The following is a 20364-nucleotide window of genomic DNA, read 5'->3' as shown; positions in this document are numbered from 1 at the left end:
ATCAATAGCCACCTTTTTCTGCACCCAGAAATGACAGGGTTAGAGAGGAGAGACGCAGACCTTCCACCTTCCACTATTGTGCAATACTCTTTTTGCTGACCTTTGTCCTGAATTAAAAAAAAAAAAGGTAAATAGGTTGACAGGAAGTAACTTCCAGACACTTTATTTTGGTTCACTCTGCAGAAGTGTGTCACATTCATGGAGAAAATAGAGTTTATACATAAAGGCAACACTTGTTGCATAATTCAAACATTAACTAATAATTAGAAAGTTTACACTCATTACAATTTTGAATTATTTAATTTACTGCAGACGTTTTTGACACATCTATTACAATTTTATTAAAATTAGCACATATAAATATTTTAGAAATCATTTATTGAATTTGATTTTGTCAATTTTAAACCCTGTGATATTAAGGAAGGTATGGAACATATTTGGCTGATGGGAATAAAGATAAATCTGCATAAAGCATAAAAAATTCCCCTATGAGAAATACAATGCAATTCAGCAAAGCCATAAAATGGTCCACAGAAAACCGTAATATTGAATCAGCTGTTGAACTGTATAACCACGCTGAAGTGTGGAAATTCATAATATTTAAATGATTATGTTGGACTTTGAACTTAGTTTGACATAAAAATGTTTTTATTGAAAATGTATTTTCTTTCTAAAATATTTATTATTTCAGTTATTTTTGAACTTTTTTATGACCAATCATGTTTGTGCTTTAGGAAGATTTTGTGTAATAACCCAACACAAAGTAGTGCTTATTTTAGTCATATTGTTATTAATGCAGTTAAGCACTTCAAATCTAAGTTACATGGCTGCATAATCACAACAGCCGTTGTTACACAAATCATTTACTGTCACCCTTGCATGTGGCTCCTCCTTTCTTCCTCTGTGATTGCTTCATCTGCAATTTTTTTACAAAGCAAAATGAAAAAATGGTTTTGTTGCTTTTCTCTCCGACAGGCTCAATCTCTGGAAAAACAGAAGGGATTTTTTTTCTTTTTCTCTTCCGGTTTTCCACAGGTTTTTTTCACTTTTCACTTTCTTCCTCCCTCCCCCCGACCCTATTTGTGTTATCACAACCTTTACCTTGACTATGCATGTTGAGGAGACACACCCGGCCACTTCTTTTCTACCAATCACTGAGACACGCCAAGGAGGTGTACTTCCTGTGTTCTGTGAAAGAAGAGTGGAGCAGAAGAGAGGAGAGTTTTCTAGGATTGTTTTTTTGTTGTTGCAGAAGGTGGGGGTCCACACACACAGGGGACAGTAGTAGTGGACACACTGCAAGGGATTTTTGCTTGTGAAAGAGCTACTTGTGGAATGCCACTACAACTGTAAGGACGGGACAGAGACAAAGAGGAGGGAAGAGATAAGTGTCAATCTGTTGAGACTTGTTTGGGAATTTGAGGAAGGAGGAGAAGTGGGGAGGGGGGTAGAGAGACAGAGAGACAGCCAGCAAGAGGGAGAAAGCCAGGAGAATTCGGGCGTAAACATGAACCTTTCAGAAGAGTAGAAACAAGTGAGGAGGAAGCAAAAGAGAGACTGAAAAGTTGTTCAGACATATTTGGAAAACAAGTTTGCCATTTGCACTGTCACCCGGATAATGTCAGCACAAGGAACTACTATGTTGTGCAATCCAGTGCTTTTGAGCTGAGCTGGAGTAGAGGGGGAAGATCATATCTCCCTAAGGCACACCTTCAGGTGAGTTATTCTAATGTAGTTCTTTACCTCTGTAAGATGTCTCTAATTTGAAGCCCAATTTGAGACCTAATTCATTTTTAGTTTGAGGACTACATGCCTTGCCTATGTGTCATGATCATCTGCTCTCTGTAAGGCTTCTTGTGGTATGCTGCATTTTTTGCAGGTCCGTGCTGCATTCTTAATGAACTGTTAAAGGCTGTCCTCCCTCTCACTCCTCACTTTCTCGTTTAAGTTGATTGTCAAATGGTTTTTAACTTCAAGCAGAAGTGCAGAAATTTAAAAAAAAATAAGAATGTAGCGTTTTATGTTTAAACAGTAACCAAATTAACACAACATTTCAGTGGACTGAAAAACTAAGGATTTTAAGTACTTATGTATGTTCTTGACTTGACCTGTACTTAGGTATTTAATCTGCAGTATTAATGCAAATTGTAATAATTTTACTGACAACTACTACCTTGTTCTAGGCTCTTCACATTTTGGTGCAATGTAGACCAAAACCGCCCATCTTTAACACCAGTGACACAATTTCTAACCTAACAACAATGGACAGACTTCTCCCTAGTGGAAAGGTCTCTCGGGATCCAAGTCCTCTGTCAGGAATGAGAGGCATCTTCCATCGAGGAGACAACAATCAAAAACAAAGCAAGAGGAAGGAGAGCGAAACTCAGAAAATGAGGGAAGACAAAATGGTCGGCCTGGAGCGATCGATGGACAGACACAGAGCTCCACATGTCAGAGATGGAGAAAGAGAGTGGAGAGATGGAGAACGAAGGCAAACCGATGGCAGAGACAAACAATGCAGGCCGCTGTCAAATGTAGAGTTGCCTCAGCCTGAGCAAGATGTAAAAACAGGGACAAAGAAAGGCGATACATTTCCCAGAGAGAGAAAGGGAGGCAGAGATTCTAGCTCAAGAAATATGGCAGAAGGAGAAATGAGGCAGAGGGATAGACCCAAAAGAGAGCAGATGGAGGACTGGGAAATGGAAAGATCCATGCGCCAGGATAGAGAAAAAGAAAAGATCCAAAGAAGGCCAATAGAAGAGGGAAGAAGACCACCAGAAGATATCAGAACACAAAAGAGAGAAAACTATAAAGTATCTGGTGTTGAGTTTCAAGACAGGGAAGTAGAAGTGAATGATTCATGGTACAGGAGAGATAGGGATGCTGGTAGACAAAGAGAGCAGTTCAGAGGTGTCATGGATACAAAGGATTCTCCACAAAGGAGAAAAATGTACTCAGAAAGCAGGAATAAAGGAGAAATTGATGAGAGAGAATTGGAGAGAAGGGAAAAAATGAGGGACAAAGTAATAGAGCAGAGGACCCCTTTCAGTAGGAATGAGGTGTTTTACAGAAGCAGAAGAGCGCGGGGGAAGGATCGAGGTGGAAACCAGGAGAGATATAGTGAAGAAAGACATAAGAGGAGAGAAAAAGAGGACTCGGAAAGGGAGAGAGATGTCAGAACAGAAATGAGACCAGCAGACAGAGAGTGGGAAAGAAGGCAACCAATCAAAAGTGATGGCAGGAGGGAAGATGATCAATGTAGAAATGAGAGACGAGACAGAGAGAGAAAAAAAAGGCAGGAAGATGGAAGATCCTTGAGCGATTCTTCTCCTCGAGTAACACCACGAGGCCAAAGCAGTGGAGAGTGGAGAAGCAAGGGGGATAGTGACATGAGGTACATACAAGATGCTGAGACAGAACAAAGAAGAGAAGGCAGTGTTGGAAAAGAACCCCAAATAGAACCAAGGCAAATGGGTGAGAAAAGACAAAGGCAAATTGTAGGAGGTGAGAAGTTTGACAGAAATGAAAGCATATCTTGTGGTTTAGACAAGACACGGATGTGGTTAGAACCACAGAGGGGCAAATCACAACCAAGGCAAAAAGAGGGGAGGAGAATAGACGAAAGGGAAATAAAGTCACTGCATAAAGGGGAAAGAGATGTGTGGCAATTACAAGAGGATCCTAATGAGAGGACCATGACCCAGAGTAGAGTAAGGCATTTAGAAATAAGAGGACGCAACGAGGACTCTGAGGGGTTGAGTGTAGATGGAGACGAGGAGGAAGCCTGGAGAGACAGTTCTAGTGAAGACAAGGAGCCGCTGTCCAACAGTGGTAGAGGGACTGAGGGAAGCTGGAGGATGGATATTCAGGGAGAAAATTTGTTAAATAGCACTAGTGGCACAGAGGAAGAAGGTGGGAGCTGTTCTGGGAGTAGAGGAGGGAGTGTCAACAGCTGCAATCCAAACAGAGACAGAATGCTGTCTTCAGAGTCCAGCAATGTGTTTCTGGCCAGTGGGGTAGATGATGGGTATGAGATGGAGCAGAGATTTAGGAGCGGGGAGAAATTTAGTGAACCTAGAAACTCAAACGGAAGAGAAGAGGACTCGGCAGCAGGGGATGAGGAAGTGATTAATGCAGAGCAACAAGGGAGAGAAAATAAGTCGATCTTCTGTACAGTTGGGCAAACTGTTTCCCGGTCAAAAACCCACGAGGTGTCACTGTCACAAGATAAAGAGGGAGGGGTGGAAATATATGACACAAATATAGACGATCATCAGTGGAGAAGTGATGAGGACACACGTAAACCTCAGCACCACCCGACACCAAAAGGAAGGAATCAGCAGCCAAACACGACAAGAGGAGAGAGCCTCACTTCAGGAGACCCAACGGGAGATGGCTGTGCAGCACCTGTGGACCTTCAAGACAAAGAAGTTGAAGAGATAATGAGAAAGAAGCCACTGCCCCCTGATATGGGGATAAAGAAAAGAGACTCAAAGACCGAAAGGCTCCTAGAACAATGGAGAGAGAAGAACGACAGAAAAGAGGATCAAGCATCTTGTAGTGATCTTCTTCATTGCAGCAGCTCAGATCAAATTCAACCTGAGATAAATACTGAAGCAATGAGTGCAGAGGAGGTGGAGGCCATACGTATGCAAATGAGCGGGATATGGATGGCTCCTGAGCGAACCAAGCGGCGTTCTGATGCCCCTCACCTTAAATGGGCCACAAGTATAGTTCGTGAGATCCTGGGACACTCTGGTGAACAGACAGAGGATGAACCAAATTCGGGGGCAGAAGAAAACCAGCCTGTCATGCAGACTGTGAATGATGAGCATCAAGAAGAGGCTGAGCGCAAGAGTGTGAACTTGCCTGTTATGACTCTGACAACAGATGATCAACAATCAGAGCCAGATCTGGAGGAAGAAGAGGAGGAGGACGACGACTTCGATTTTAAAGGTATGCGGCAGACCCAAAGCAACAAGCATGCTAACCAGTTTACAGTTATGCATGTTGTAACACACACACACTCACTCACTCTGACACACTCTTTAACGGTGTAGGGAAGGAAGAATACATTTTGTAGCAAAGGACAGAAATGGGGAAGGCAGATTTAGCTGAGTTAAAAGAAGCAACTGAAGAAGAGATGAATATAAATCTAAGTGTGAGCAAGACTCTCTCCAAGCCTAGAAGCTGTCCCGTTCTTAGTTATAAATCTGAATCTGACCTCCTGACTCTCCCTGGAGAAGGTGAGAACCAAGAGGTGCCAGATGAAAATGGGCAAAAAGTAGAAGAAAGACCAGGAGACAAGACAGTGCACATAAGAGAGGAGATCTTGAAGAGCTCCTGCAGTTTTCAGGATTCTGGTCCTGAAATTCGTTTACGAAGAATGAGGATCCGTAAGACCAAAGAGAGATGGAACAGAGAGCATGTTGATGTGGAAGAAGAAGAAGGTGTTGGAAGAGATCGCAGAACGAGAATATTTTCTTCCTCAAGTAAACCAGAATACCGACTGGGGAAAACTAGAAACATCTACTCCAATCCATTAATCATTTTAGAAAGCTCAAGAATCACCTTCTATTCACCTCCTATTTCTTGTCATTTCTTAGGCGTGATTGCTTCCGCAACGCAAATCCTAATCCAAATTTCAAATCAACACTCAGAGATCTCTGAATCTTTTTATTGCTTCTTCTGTTTTCTAGTCTGAATGACATTCACTTCCTGTCGTGGCGATCATAATCTCAAAGCTGTTATCTGCATCTTGTCTTTGTCAAACGTCCAGAATTACGTAGAGCTTGAGTGCTTACCAGAATAGGAAACTATGTCAGAGGGTTATAATTGCAGTCAGTGGAAATTACAAGAGGTGGGGAAAACCACAGGTGTGATTTAAAAGGGACAAATCATCAGTGATCCTTTCAGACACAAGAGTAGCATGAGCTCTGGAAACAACTAAATCTATATTTAATCTAATTTATTTTCACGTTTTTCATATTTATTACAAGTTTTATGTATTTTGGTTTTGGAAACAGTCTTAAATTATTTAAAATGTTACTTTGTAATCCTGCTACAAATGTATACTTTCTTATTCTAGATGATAATGATATTCGGAGTAGAAGCTGCGGAGAGACAGATCTAAGGTGAGTTTAGCAACATTTAAATGATTCTTCAAATATATTTGTGTCAAAAAAATATAAGCAACGTAGTAGTCATTGAAAAATTTTAGTTATTCATTATTTTAGTCTAGCATGAATTATCTCTGAAGCCTTGAGTTTGTTTTGTTACAACTGAGGTTTTAGGCAGGTGTTTATAAATGGGCTGAATTAACATGTTTTTTTTTACTTCCATTCACTTGCAGGAATGCTTTGAACTCAATTGGAAGACGGAATAGGAAAAGTTTTTACAGTGAGTATTTGAGTTTTAGCTTTTATCTTGTTTACTCATATTATTCACTTTCAAAATAAGTCTAGCGCAATGTATAAAACAACACTGTGGTCTGTAATTACTTTCAAAGTTTACTTTCTGTCAGTCAAGCGTTCATAGAGTAAATTTAGGATAACAGTGAATTTCAGGGGTCCTGACAGGACTGCAGATCACATCAGATCTGGCTGCGTTGACGGAAACCATGACATGGTCATGCATTTCCCCTCAGAGAGTGTGACTCATTTCTGTGTAAATCCAAACCCACTGAGTATTTATCACTTAATCATTTCACGTCAGTGTGAAATTTTCACTCACATACACAAGAAAAGGCAAATGTGTGTCAGTTAGTTTACTGTTTAGGTCACACATCTTTATAAACTGAAGTAAGTAATTTGACATGGAAGCAGTTTGCTATCTACTGGCTCACATGGCTCTTGCGAGAATGTGTTTGTGCTTGATCTGTATATAAATTAGGTTGTGCAAGCCTCTGCAGGTTTCTGCAAGTGCTCATCTGTGGCTGTGACTTTGCATTCCAATATGCAGGAGTAAAAGAGTTCTCTAATTTTGTAACGCTTATAGTTTGGGCTTAAAGTATTTCCAAATAGATTTAGATTTCAATATTTTTCAATATTTTTTATTCAACCAATACATTTGTACCTAAGTGTGAATGACATAGACAACTCCCAAAAGACACAAAAATAATGTTGAGGAGTTTCTTTTGCTTTTCTTTCAAAAGTCATGTTGAAAATGAAATCTACCTTTCTCAGAAGCCTTTCCTAGAATTATGGCGCTTCTCATAGTGACTCATAATCTTTTTACATATCTCCAGTGGTTTTTCTTTTTATTAAAATGCTTTTATTATAAGTCTTTGAGGTTGGTCTGTCCAACCATTTGAGGTTGGTCTGTCTCCATAGATTCTCAGGAGTCTAGTTCAACCATTCCAAGCATTATTTGTTGTGGTGTATTTTTATTTTGGCTATTTGTCTCTCTTCCCTGGGCTGTCCCTTGAGTCAATAACAAACAGACGAACAAAAAAAACAAGCTTCCGTTTTGTTTATATAAGACACAATTTGAGATTTCAGAAACCTTTAATATAGTTGTGAAAACTCAGAAAATGTCAATTTCAATTATTTTTTGGGGAATTAGGTACACTTTAGATATACACAGGCAATATAGAAAAATGTCTCTGATAAATTATGTGTATAGAGGTATATTGTGGGGGAGAAGAAAGTAGGACATTTGTCCAATAACTGTCATTACTTTAAATTTGCTAAACGGCTGAATAACTTTCAGCATATCTGTGTCTGTCTATATCAGTATAACATTTCCCCTCTTTCCTTCAGATCGTCCTCAACTCTATCAGCAGTACAATGAGGAGACTCAGAACATCGAGATTCTGCGTCAGTCTCGCTCCGACACCCTCTCAGTGAGCGAGGGAAACAATCGCTCCCCCTTACCTTCACCTCCACCCGCTCACAGACCGCTTCCTCCTTTACCGCCTTGCCCACACCCTCATTCCCTGACCCACTCATTATATGCTCCAGTCAGTGCCCAAACCTTGTCTCTTCCGGACCGACCGCAGAGCGAACGCAGGGCCTCCTCTCCAAGTCTGTCCCTCTCACTCAAGCAGTCGTCTTTACTTTGGCGGGATCTGCCCAGCGTCTGTCACAACCCTGAGCTGGAGAGGCTCACAGAAGATCAGAGGCGACTACAGGAGGTAAACATCGAACCACGCATTAGGAACACGGTCCATATTTGATGGTTCATGTCTGTTTGTGTAGAGCAGATAACAGTTCTTCATTCTGATTCTCTTGAGTTTGACTTTGTTTCAGTCTGATGAGTCCCTAAGTGCTTCACAAAAGTTAGGAAGATAGTTTCTCATTGTCTTTAATTGTCTATTCATTCTCTTTAGCATGTGAACATTTTATCTGGACTTGTTCAAGAATTGTATTAGCAAACAGTAATCTGCTCTCCAATCTCAGGAAATTCACCGGAAACTACTGACTCAAGAAACTGCCAAACAGCCTCTCTCATTTCTTTATAAAGACTCTTGAGACTCACCAGTCATTTTCATTATTCAAACCAGACAAATGTCTAAAATGTGAGTTTTCTGACTAATACAGCAGCTGCCTTTCAACAATTAAATTCCCACATGATCATTGGACTTTAACTTAGAAAGCTTATTTTTCTCACCTGCCCACTTCAGTTGATCTGCTAAATTTTATGATTAGAAAATCTAAACTTTATTTTTGACATTAGAATGACCTCTTTCAAAATAGTAACTTGATTTCTCAAAATTTTTATTTTCTCACAATTCGATTGATTGATGTTCTGTTTTGTTTACAAAAATACCATTGTCACTATTTTGTAATTCTATTAAAATAGTCACTTCTTATCAATACACACAGTTATATATTTCAACTGTGTATTTTCTTCTGATTAATGTGATGACTGTGCATCATAGCTAATGAAGAAATGTAACAGAATACTATAAAAAGTCAATGAAAATAACAATTTTCTAATCCAGACACAGAAGTGTACATATCACATGTATACATAGAAATATATTTCATGGTGTATCTTACACAGTCACAGGGAATACTGTAAATTAACTGGTGTTGCAGAAGGCAAATTTAATATTTATATTTCACCTTTTGAATCAAATTACTGAAATAAAATAAGAAACATCTGAAAAACTAATTTCAGATGTTTAAACTTTTCAACCAGATCCACACACCATTTAGATGAAAGCAACATTATGTTTTCAAAAAGAACATTGTTCTTGGAAAAATGTAATTTATTAATAATAATATGATTGATTTGTTTTGCACCCTGCTGTTTTATTTATCTATTTTTCCCATTCTAATATGCTTTTGTGCTCTGGCGGTAATCGGAGACTCTGCCTCTTTTCTTTTGAGGATTCATTTCCTTGTCCTTGTTCATACTTGTTGCGCCACACCTCAAACTCCTGAATTCACACACATCATACTGGCTTACCACATTGCAGAATAACCCTTCAACTGATCCACTATTTTATTAGCTGTGACTCTGGCTGGAAGATTTCATTGCATTACTTGGAGTTGCATTTCTTTGATTGCATCAGCTTTTACCAGTACATATTAAAAACAAGAAGGTTGATTAGTCATTTCAACTATATAAATACAAACAATCATTTACTTCTTTTAATCAGTTCCATGTTTTCCCCTGTTTTATTTTACTTTTGCATACCAGGTGAGATTTGAAGTGGTGACCTCGGAGGCCTCCTACTGCAGAAGTTTGGACATTGTTGTTGGACATTTTGTCAAGAATAAAGAGCTAGAGAAGCTGCTGACAACTCAGGACAAGAACTGGCTGTTTTCCCGTCTGACTGAAGTTCGGACCATCAGCCACAGGTTGGATTTTTTTAACAATGTTGTCAATCAAATTTTCCATCCATTAAATGGTGCACTCAACTCTGAGTTGAGTGCACCATCTCAACTATGAGTTGAGTTGAGTGCACCATCTAAATGGTGTTGTGCATAATATTGATTGTGTAATCCTCGCTTTTAAGTGGGGAAAAAAATATTATGAGACTAAAAAGGTGAAAGTTGTTTCTTTATAATGTTTGTTTCAGATTTTTATCAAAGCTGGAAGAGCGCGTGGAATCTGATGTTTTGCACTTTACAGTGTGTGACATTATTGCTCAGCAATGTCGACGCTTCAGAAAGGTTTATGTGCCCTACCTCACCAACCAGTCATATCAGGATGCCACATACCAAAGACTCATGTAAATAGTTTGTCTTTTAATTTCTTCTTTATGAGATTGATATCCCATAAAATCCAACTAATGATATTTTTTCTATGCTGCGTTTAGGAATGAAAATCCTCACTTCAAGCGGATTGTGGACAACTTGGAGAAGAGTCATGTTTGTCAGAGGCTTCCTCTCCGTTCCTTCTTGGTGCTTCCGTTCCAAAGGATCACCAGAATTAAGCTGCTGGTCCAGGTAAACAAACACCATTGATTATTTAATCCAAATGTTTTACCTTATCTTTTTAACCTGATCCACATGCTTTTTCTGTGTAGAATATTGTAAAAAGAACGACCCCTGGAACAATGGATGCAGAAAACACCATTAAAGCTTTAACACAATTGGAAAGGGTACAAAAACTCCCTGCCTTCACAGTATCTTTACACAGTCAATAGTTGCTGCATTTAACTTTAGAAAGTAGAAGTGCAAACGTCCTTGTTTTTTTCTTTCTGTTTTAGATCATTCAAGAGAGTAATGACAGCATCGCTGAAATGAAAACCATTGAGTCTTTGGTATCGCTAAGTGGCAAAGTGGAGTTTGTTGATTGCAAGGTGAGCAACCATTTACTCAGCCTTTACATTTATAAACCCATAAACAGATCTATGAGAAGCTTAAGTGTCTTCACATGAGTTTTGGTGCCTCTTTTTAAATTCTAGTATTTCTGACTGAAAATATGCATGTTAAACAGCTAAAATATGTCGAGTTAAGTGTGTTAACTTCCAACCAATTTACTTTTGATTAAATACATATTCATCGAAAGTCTTCCAACACCTCTTATTTTTTTACAAATTTGATTTACTCTTTAACAAATTAACTTTACCATTCTTTGCTGGTTAGTAAGGACGACAAATGACAATAGTGGTTAAATTTGAATCAAGACATTTGTTACAAAAATAAACTAGCAAATATTGGATTCTGACCCTGAATGAATAGCTAATAATATATACAAACGAATAGAATTGAATACATTTTTGATGACTTATATTTACTCTACAAAATGTCTTTTTATAGAGTACAGGATGCATTTGTAGCTAATTTGTTGAAAACTACATTATTCTTTCTGGGAGTTAAACTTTATTGGCTCATTAGCAACTTAACATGAGAAAGGATTATTTACCTCTGCTTGATTGCTCAGTTGTTGTTGAACACATTTTCTTGGTTGGTCCAGTCTGTCATAAAAAGGTTTTATTTTGTAGCATCAAGCCACACATTATGAACACTTTGCAAATTCACATAACAGCCGAGTGACTTAAATTAGGACCCTATTAGCGGAAAACTAATTGATGCCATGGCTTTATTTCCTGGTTATGTTTCAGACTCTTCCTCTCGTCAGTCAAAAACGGCGGCTGGTGAAAGAAGGTCCCATCACTCAACTGATGGATTTCTCTCTAAAGCAAGCAGAGAGAACCATTTACTTACATCTCTTCAATGACTATCTGCTAGTATCAATACAAAAAGAGTGAGTCAGCAAACAGATAATTTTGTGTTGTCATCAAATTTGATCACTATCACCATCTATTGTAGCCTGTTATCCTCATATCTGCCTCTGTTCATCATGTGTTTAGTTTTTCACGTTGTTTCTCTTCCGCTGCCTTACTTGTGTGATTTTTGCTGTGTGCCTTCCGTAGAGGGGGAAAGTTTACCGTCATCGATCACTGCCCTGTGGAGGAACTGCGTACAGAAGACTTCCGAGTCAAAATCCTGACCCTGCAGAAGAACAGCTTCCGCTTACACTTATCACAGAATTCCTTGCTGCTAAGAACTGAGACAAAGTAAGAGATTGCACAGAGGACATCTGTTTGGTTTCCTGCACTGTTAAAGTTTGATAATTTATGCATTATTCACTACATTTTCCCAATCAGGAGTGATAAGCTGCGCTGGATATCTGCCCTCTCCAGGAATTGTCCTACAGTTGATTTTTCTACTGCAGAAAGTAAGTTTTATCTACGACATCTGCATTCATGCATCAGGTACATCTCAGTAGATTTGAGAAGTTTATGTATTTCAGAAACTCAGTCCACTAACTATAGCAGATTTTAGGGATCTATTACATGCACATTAATACTTTCTAGCCCTTTATTCTGCTAATTTGAGTGATGTTTTTTTCTGACAATTAATGAAAACACAGGAAATTACATAAATATATAAAAGATTTTTCATAGAGATTTGTTAGTTTAATATCAGCAGGAAGGTTGTTATTTCCAAAAGGTACTTTTAATTAGACAAACAAGCCTCACTGGGTCACATATTCCAATTTAATGAGATGCATGAAGTAGTACATTTTTGTGAGAATTGAATAGACATTTTGGGTTTTCAAATGTGATTTCAGAATATTCAATATGAATCATAATGTAAATACAATGAATTAATATAAAAACTTGTGATGTTTCTATATTGTGATGCCCTTTCCCCCTTTTGAGGCTGATACAAATTGTAAAAGAGGCATAAAATCTACTGACAAACATAAAAGGAGCCATCTTCATCAACTAAAATATTTACATTTAACTAATTAAGCCTCTTAGATTGTGCATTATTTTATTTGAGAATAATAATAACTAATAGCACTTTATTCTGAATCTGCTTATTTAATAACATGGATTACACCATTGAAAATCCAAACTTTTGCTCCAGTCAGTAAAACTGACATTGCATTTTTCTGACCTCTGGTGGATAAACAGTTGCTCATTTGTACGTGGTACAGCCATTTTTCATGAGTGTTGATGTCAGTAATTTGCACGTTGCCCAGAGGGGGTTCATTAGCAACCAACCATATGTTGTATGTAGTGTAGCAAAAATACAGAGGGAAAACTGGGATTCACTTTTGCCGGGTTTTGTAATATACTGTGGGTAGAGTTAAACTAAGTTAAGAAAATAAAAAGACTGAAGCACAACAATTAAATAACTCAATGGAGCAATTCTAAAATTGTGCAGATGCTAATAATACTGTAAAACACAGTATTTGTGTCCCAAATGGAGATTTCCATTTACTTTCTACCTGTTACTTTTTTTCACCGTTATGCCTATGAGAACCCTGGATATTTTGTGTAAACTTTCCTGATAGTTAACGTAGTCTGTTAATTAAGTAAACCTGGATATGTTAGGGTGTAGATTCTGCTGCTTTCTCATTATACAATACTATGAGGTCATAAAACATAAATACAAAAACAAGAAAAACCTAAAACAGACCAATTTTAATAAAACATGGTCCCCAATTATTAATAAATTATTTAAAATTATTTATTTGCTTTTCCTCCAGATTTAGCACAGATGCAATGCATCAGAGCTTATGTTAGTCAGCAGCCGGACGAGATGTCTGTAGAAAAAGCAGACATCATTCTGGTTCACCAGGACAGCGGAGACAGTAAGACAATACCTTTCTTTCCCCATGTTGATGAATTGCTTTCTTAGGATTGAAACGATATGTGCATACAGTGCTGTGAAAAAGTATTAGGTCAACTTCAGATTCCTTCTGTTTTGTCCACATTTTAATTGCTCAGAAATCCAAAAAAATTGAATTTAAGAAAATTACTTTGGATTTTAGTCAAAAATGTAGGAAATATCTTTCTAGACATTTCTATTCCCTCTTCAGTTGTATGTTGTTTTGTACCTTAAGATCAGGCCTGATCTGTTGCTTTTGAAGCCTACTTAGAGTTGTCAGACAGGTTTCACTTAAGCGACTTCTTGATGCCACATGTTGGTAATGAGTAATGAGGCCTTGTCAACTTCTAAAACAATGTGTTTAATCCCAATCAAAGAGTTTCATAAACACACAAATATTTCTGCACAGAACTGTAAATTGAGATTATTTTGCCAGTTTGTTCACACTAGATTGTTTTTCTCTGCAGATTGGATAGCGGGGATTAGACTGTCGGACCAGCATTTTGGATGGGTGCCCAATTCCCATTTGCAAGTCATAAGCAACGACAAAGTCAAGAAGCGCAACCTGTCGGATGCTCTCACGCTGACAAAGGCTAAAGCTGCTGTCTGAGTACGACACTAAGAGTGGCAATGAGTTGATGGATGTCCTGAATGGAAGTTTCTCCGCTATGTGCATTTTTCTACTGAAAATGGACCATAACTACTTTGACATTTCTCTTTGTTAACTGTTCATGACAGTGCATTGGCTAAAGAAAAAGTTGGAAAAATTCAACTAAGTGCAGAATTAGGCCTCACTTGTTTCACTATGTGGAATAATAATAAAAATCAGGCCTGAGAGTGAGTCCCCATTTACACTCTCAATGATTACCTGACATACTAAGTGCCTTGCTAACATTGAGGATTTCAGTGTACACACATATCTTAAATTTTTTTATTTCCTTTTTTGAGAAATATTTTGTCAAGGTACGAATTGTTTGTATATGATGACCAAGGAAATAAAAGTGTTTTTTGTTATTTTTAAAAAAGAATCTATGTATGCATGGGAGCAGTCAGGTATGCATTCTTAACAACACTTCAACTATGTACAGAGCTTGAACCAAACATTTAAATAAATTCATGAAATAAAGAAATGTCTGATCCCTGAATATGCATTGATTTGGAGTTGTTCACCATTTATCAAATATTTTTCACTATTTTTTATTGACTGAGAGACAGTGCTTTCCAAAAATATTCATACCACCTGAAAGGTTTTACATTTTTTTAAAACAAAGATCAGAAAAGTTTTTTTAGTATTCTTCTGTCCAAGTCAACTTTTTGTGGAACTACAGGCTGCGGTGTGAAATAGCAGATATTAGAGGATTTATCTTTGCACGTCTAAAAACGGTGTCCAATTTTTTATTTTTTGGAAATAAGCTAAAGGGGGATGACTGTGAACAGCAAGTCTTACATCAAACTCTAATCTAATCTAAACTCTAATCTTACTCTAATCTAAACTCTAATCTTACTCTAAACTCTAATCTAATGAATTTTGGTCTGGACTTTGAATGAGCCATTCTCACACTTGAACATGCTCAAGCATATCTAACAAACCTCTGAGGCCTTCACATAAAATATGACTGCAGTTATACAGAGTTTAAATTATGCAGAGGTGGACTGTATTTAGAAAAAAAGGGACAAATTAGGTACTCGACTGCATAGCATTTTACAGGGGAGTGATAAAGTAAAAGTGGGTGAATACAGATAATCACACGTTTTTAGTAAGTTTGGTGTACAATAGTAAATAATATGCCATTTTCCTTTTACTTTAGACCTTTTTTCTATCCTATGAAATCCTAACAAAACATATGTACATTTACCAAATCAGAAAAAGAGTAGTTTTTGCATTCCAGTGTAACTGGATGAGCTCTGCAGGAGCTGTGTCAGAACAAATTGTGAACAGTTCAGACAATGAAAAAAATGGTACACGGCCAGGCACGTAGTCTGCCTTAGGCGTGACTGTGAACTTGGTTCCTCGCTCGGCTTGGCTCGGTTTCCAGGATTTCCTACTGGATCTGCGTCCTGCCACTGACGGAAAACGGGCTGTGGCTGCTCCAGACTAGCAACCAGATCCAACCAATCAACGCAGAGCAATCCGCCTCCATCTTTCCTTCTATTGGAGACCTATTGGTGTCAATCAAATATCTAATCTGTGATTGGGTGATTTTGTTTGAAGGGGCGGGCACTGACGTATTTGTTGTTTATGTTCAGCAGAATAAGTGGAGCAGTCGACATCTTTGAAGGCAGGTTCTTACTTGTCCGCTTTGAGACTTTAAGTCATCACAGTGCTTGTTTTGAGGGACTTTACGACCCAGAATACTCCTGGAGTATATCTGTGTTTGAACTGATTTGAGCGATTCTTGTTTTGTGGTCGTTTCCTAAAGGTACGTAAGAAGCAGGAATGTTTGTGAAATCATTAGCTAACGGTTGTTACTAGCTAGCACCTTAAACTTCATAATACTGACCTTAGCAAAAATCTTGTCGTAAGATTTAACCTCCAACTGTCTGGTATTTGGTGACAGATAATCATAAACGGTCATATGTTTGCTGTAAGCCAGTTTTATGAAGAAAGCGAGCTATCTGATCTGATTGTTGTTGTTAAGAGTGACGTGGCGTCACTCCTCCATCATACCAGAAACACAAAAATCTACTTTCATCTTCCCCACAACAGCTCAGACCCTAATTAGAAGAACCCACTTATGAAGTGACGAACACCTGGGGACATATACGCGTTTATGTCTCCAATCTGCGTGGATACTAGAAACTGCCTTGCTTTCATTTGTTATTCCTCTCTGGGTCACTTCGCCCTTTTACCACCACTCACCACCGTTTCCTGCATACGCATTGGCATTTTGTCCATTCCTTCTGCAAATTTGGATCTTTAAATATTACGTTTGACCGTGCATCAGTTCCAATCGTTCCCTTTTCGACAACAAACCATTTAAATGTATATCGTCTTCTTGCAGTCTGATGTAAGGCAATGCTGGGTGAGTCCAGTAAGTGATACTTTTGCACAGTAGGTTGCTTAGAGTTCTTAGTGCTTATAATCTTTTTTTTTTTTTTTAATATAAGACAACTTGTCAAAATTGGATTTTAAATCAAACTGGGGTCTTATACAAAGATTTCAGAAAATAATATAAATTGTAAGTAAATTCTATATAAAATTGAAGCATGTCCATGAATATTTATCTCAGTTTCTTTATAACTATAAATAAAGTGACAAAACAACGGTCTAAATGGGTACGAAATGGAAATGATAAGGGGCCAAAAGACAACATAAAGGTTCAATTGTTGGACTTGACCATAGCATTTCAGTATATTTTGTCTTTGCTTACTTGAAAAGTGGACTTAAGTTGTCATAAAAATGTTGATAATTTCACATGCAGCTTAATTTGACTGTTTTATATTATCTGAGAACTTTAACAGATTTTGATTTAGTTGTCAAATAGGTACAGAGCGCCCTCTTGTGGGTACGAAGCTTCCCGCTGCAGAGGCAACATTTTGAACTGACCCCTTTTTAATGTGCGGCTGTGGAGTAAAACATAAATAACGACAGCACTGCTGTTTATTTCAAAAAGGCTTTGAGGCAGCCTTTAAAGACATTGTTTGGAATAAACTGATCTAGATAGTATATTTGATTAAATCAAAATAATTTTTATTTTGCAACATTTAATTTACTGACAGTTATTATTGGTGTTGCTCTTTAGTGTAATTAAGTTAGAAATGTATTAATATACACATTTGAAAGAATCAAGTACAAAAAATACTTTTTTTAAAAGTAAATGTAGATATGTCTGTTAATAAGAGCATTAATTAAATAACTGTTTCCATAATAATTTGCACTCTTGTCCTGCAGTGCATTGTAAAGTTACTAAAAAAGTTATTATGGCTCATTAAAGGCCCTAACATTGGTTAACCTTTATTAACATTAACTTTTTCATTTCTTTAATCCGTGTATTTTCAATTCAGCTTAAAAGACCTAAATGTTTAATGTTGTTTTAATTTTAGCATCACATTTCCTAGGTGAGAAATATGAGATATGCTCTATTACAAAATTTTAAAGTCTGTCATTTAAAAAAAAAAAGCAGTTTAATAAAAAACTACATACAATGGATGCAATCATGAACTGAACTGCGTGTTATGGAAATATGTATTATAAAAGTGTTATTTATTAATACTGCATTTAATATTACATAGCAGCGATTAAGCCAGAGCTATCCAACAAAGTTATGAATTTAATTCATGGTGAGAGATGAGTAATTGCAATATAACCATTTGCAGTAGCTTGTATAATGTTGCATCTACTGTGACCTCTGCAGTAAGCTTGACAGCTTTCATAATGACTTTGGCTCAGTGACACTGCAGTCAGGCAACGCTGCTTCTACCTTGTCTGCTCAGTAAATAAAGCTGCTGTTGTGAACTTTATTTGGTCCTGTGCTGCTGTTTATTTTTTATCTATTTTTTGTTTTTAGATGGGCAGTCAATATCAGCGCTCTGTACCGCTGGAGGTGAGGAGAGCAGAGGGAGAGAGAGTTCGAGCCAAACATCCTGACAAGATACCAGTGAGTAAAACTGATAATCACCTTGATACAATGTCAGTCTTGAATGAACTTATGATGTCTGTTGTTCTGAGTATCATTTTCAGTATTATTGAAATAATAATGAAAATGAAAATGATTTACTTTTCATGCATTATTGAAAAGTAAACACAATGAGTTGCTTTTCTAATCTGTGTCCATTAATTTGCAGATCATTGTGGAGAGGGCGTCAAGGTCACGCGCTCCTGAGCTCGACAAGAAGAAGTACCTGGTGCCGTCGGATTTAACAGGTGATAGAACATAAATCACAAACTACATGGATAAAACCACATTGCTGACTTCAACGTTACTTACTTTCACTTCCTCTCACTTTAAACGAAACAAACGTTTGCTGACCTTCTTCTTCGTCTCCTTCCTCTTTTTTTTTCTTTTTTCTTTTTAGTGGGCCAGTTGTGCTTTCTGATTCGTCAGCGTATGTCTTTGAGGCCAGAGGATGCGCTCTTCTTCTTCGTCAACAACTCCCTCCCTCCATCCAGCTGTCCACTCTCGACTGTATATGAGGTAACTCAGACTGAAACTAGGTTTAGTGTGATCATTCTCGTTGTGACACGCATCCAAAGCCATTTCTGCTTCTACTTTTTCAGAATCCTAACTGATACACAATGCTTCTGCTCAAAACACTAAAAATGTCTGGCTTTTCCCACAAGGAGGAATAAATTACTTTTTAAATGAAAACAAATAGCATAAAATGCTCACTATGTTAATCTTTTTCACAACTTTAAAATATCTGCTTATGACCACAAATACAACAGTAGAAGGTGAATTAAAGCAGCTTTGAGGAAAAGCAGCTATGGGATGTAGTAACTCATGAATAATATACGTTTGACATGGATCACTGCCTTTCAATGTCAGACACTGCAAGTTTTTGTTGTTTTGTAGAAAATAAGAGACGTGTTATGTGGACCCCATTCTTACACCATTTGTAAACGACATTGTTGCATTTTCTAAACTGGCAGATATTGATGAATTTGCTTCTGATCTGTTCCAACATTTCTTTGGATCGGGATGTGACATGTTGCTATTTGAGATCTTTTAGGCTACGCCATGTTGTCAAGACTGTTCTTTATTCAGCAGGCCTGCTGGGATTAATAAAACTGAACCCGGCATTTCAAAATAGGTGATTATTTAAAGTTATGAGATTAATTTATTCAGTTCATTCATAATTTACCAAGAGAGTTGACTGTGATTCAGGCAGGAGTTTCAATAATGTTTCGTTTTCCTTTCTAAATGAAATCATGCTTTCAAAATTAGTTTTGGTAATCTGAAACACTTAAATGTTTCAGATTACCAACATTTAAGTTTGTCTAAGAAGAAGTCTGGAAGGGTTAAAAATGTTTTCTTGTTGTATATCTTAATTTAACTAGAAATGGGCTCTCCTTTGGCTTTTTTTCTCCTGTTTCTGTCAACTTGTATGACTCTGCACAATTCCCATGTGACCAATTTTCATGCTAATAATGCATCATTCTGTGCTTGTCTTGCAGGAGCACCGCGAGGAGGACCTGTTTCTTTACATGACGTACAGCAACGAGAGCGTGTATGGTGCCTGAAGCAAAACAAAAGACTGGAAAAGGACTCAGAGGGAGAATGAGAGTAGACAAACTGAGACTGGAGCGAACATTGACAAATGTTTGAGCTTTGCACCCCTTCTATGTATTCGCTTTGACAAGTAACTGCAATTAAAGATGGAAGAAGGACTTTATAAAGGACAAGAAGGGGTCTCTGGATTTGGTTTTACCCTTTGACAGTATTTCAAACCAAGCATGATGCATTTAAAACATTTTAGTTATGTGGATTTATTTCATGGTGGGATGGGAGGGTTTTAAAAGAGTGAAAGCATTATGAAGGGAAGGTAATAATGTGTTGAGACAACTCTCATTATCTTTCTCAGTCACCTGTATTTAATGCAAATAGTATTGTTTTTGTTTTTTGTAAATTATCAGAATTTCCTTTGCGTAAAATAAAGAAAATTCAAAACTTCATATCGTTTTGCGTCTTTATCAAATGTGATGCAGCGCCTTGTGGAACCACTCATGCAGCTGTTTCCACATTTCATCTCATTTTCATTGTTGGTCATTACTCATTAATTTCAGTGGATATCCTCTGGATTTTATACAATATAGAAACTCAAAATAATGCCTAATGAAGTG

The 20364-nt window shown here is 37.5% G+C and overlaps 2 protein-coding genes across 3 annotated transcripts; both read left to right on the top strand.

Annotated features, from left to right (window-relative positions):
• Positions 1–977: 977 nt before the first annotated feature.
• Positions 978–14713, top strand: arhgef5 (Rho guanine nucleotide exchange factor (GEF) 5). Of its 2 annotated transcripts, XM_055047846.1 has the most exons (16): positions 978–1716; positions 2184–4956; positions 5247–5492; positions 6089–6134; positions 6353–6399; positions 7761–8134; positions 9649–9809; positions 10031–10183; positions 10271–10400; positions 10481–10555; positions 10664–10756; positions 11522–11664; positions 11834–11977; positions 12068–12138; positions 13462–13566; positions 14051–14713. In XM_055047846.1, the coding sequence occupies exons 2-16, from the start codon at positions 2262–2264 to the stop codon at positions 14191–14193; spliced, it is 4626 nt and encodes a 1541-aa protein (XP_054903821.1). In that variant the 5' UTR covers positions 978–1716; positions 2184–2261; the 3' UTR covers positions 14194–14713. The 2 variants fall into 2 exon arrangements, with proteins under 2 accessions (XP_054903821.1, XP_054903822.1); XM_055047847.1 differs by lacking the exon at positions 5247–5492 and having other exon boundaries at positions 981–1716.
• Positions 14714–15835: 1122 nt separating this feature from the next.
• Positions 15836–20196, top strand: zgc:92606 (uncharacterized protein LOC100000242 homolog). Its single transcript, XM_055048048.1, has 5 exons — positions 15836–16003; positions 18092–18181; positions 18369–18447; positions 18600–18718; positions 19699–20196. The coding sequence occupies exons 2-5, from the start codon at positions 18092–18094 to the stop codon at positions 19762–19764; spliced, it is 354 nt and encodes a 117-aa protein (XP_054904023.1). The 5' UTR covers positions 15836–16003; the 3' UTR covers positions 19765–20196.
• The last annotated feature ends 168 nt before the right edge of the window (positions 20197–20364 follow it).

This window comes from Poeciliopsis prolifica, unplaced genomic scaffold (assembly GCF_027474105.1).
Source record: "Poeciliopsis prolifica strain line A6 unplaced genomic scaffold, Auburn_PproV2 SCAFFOLD026, whole genome shotgun sequence".
Taxonomy (NCBI): Eukaryota; Metazoa; Chordata; class Actinopteri; order Cyprinodontiformes; family Poeciliidae; genus Poeciliopsis; species Poeciliopsis prolifica.
The sequence above is the reverse complement of the archived record's forward strand: the minus strand, read 5'-3'. Positions and strand labels throughout refer to the sequence as shown.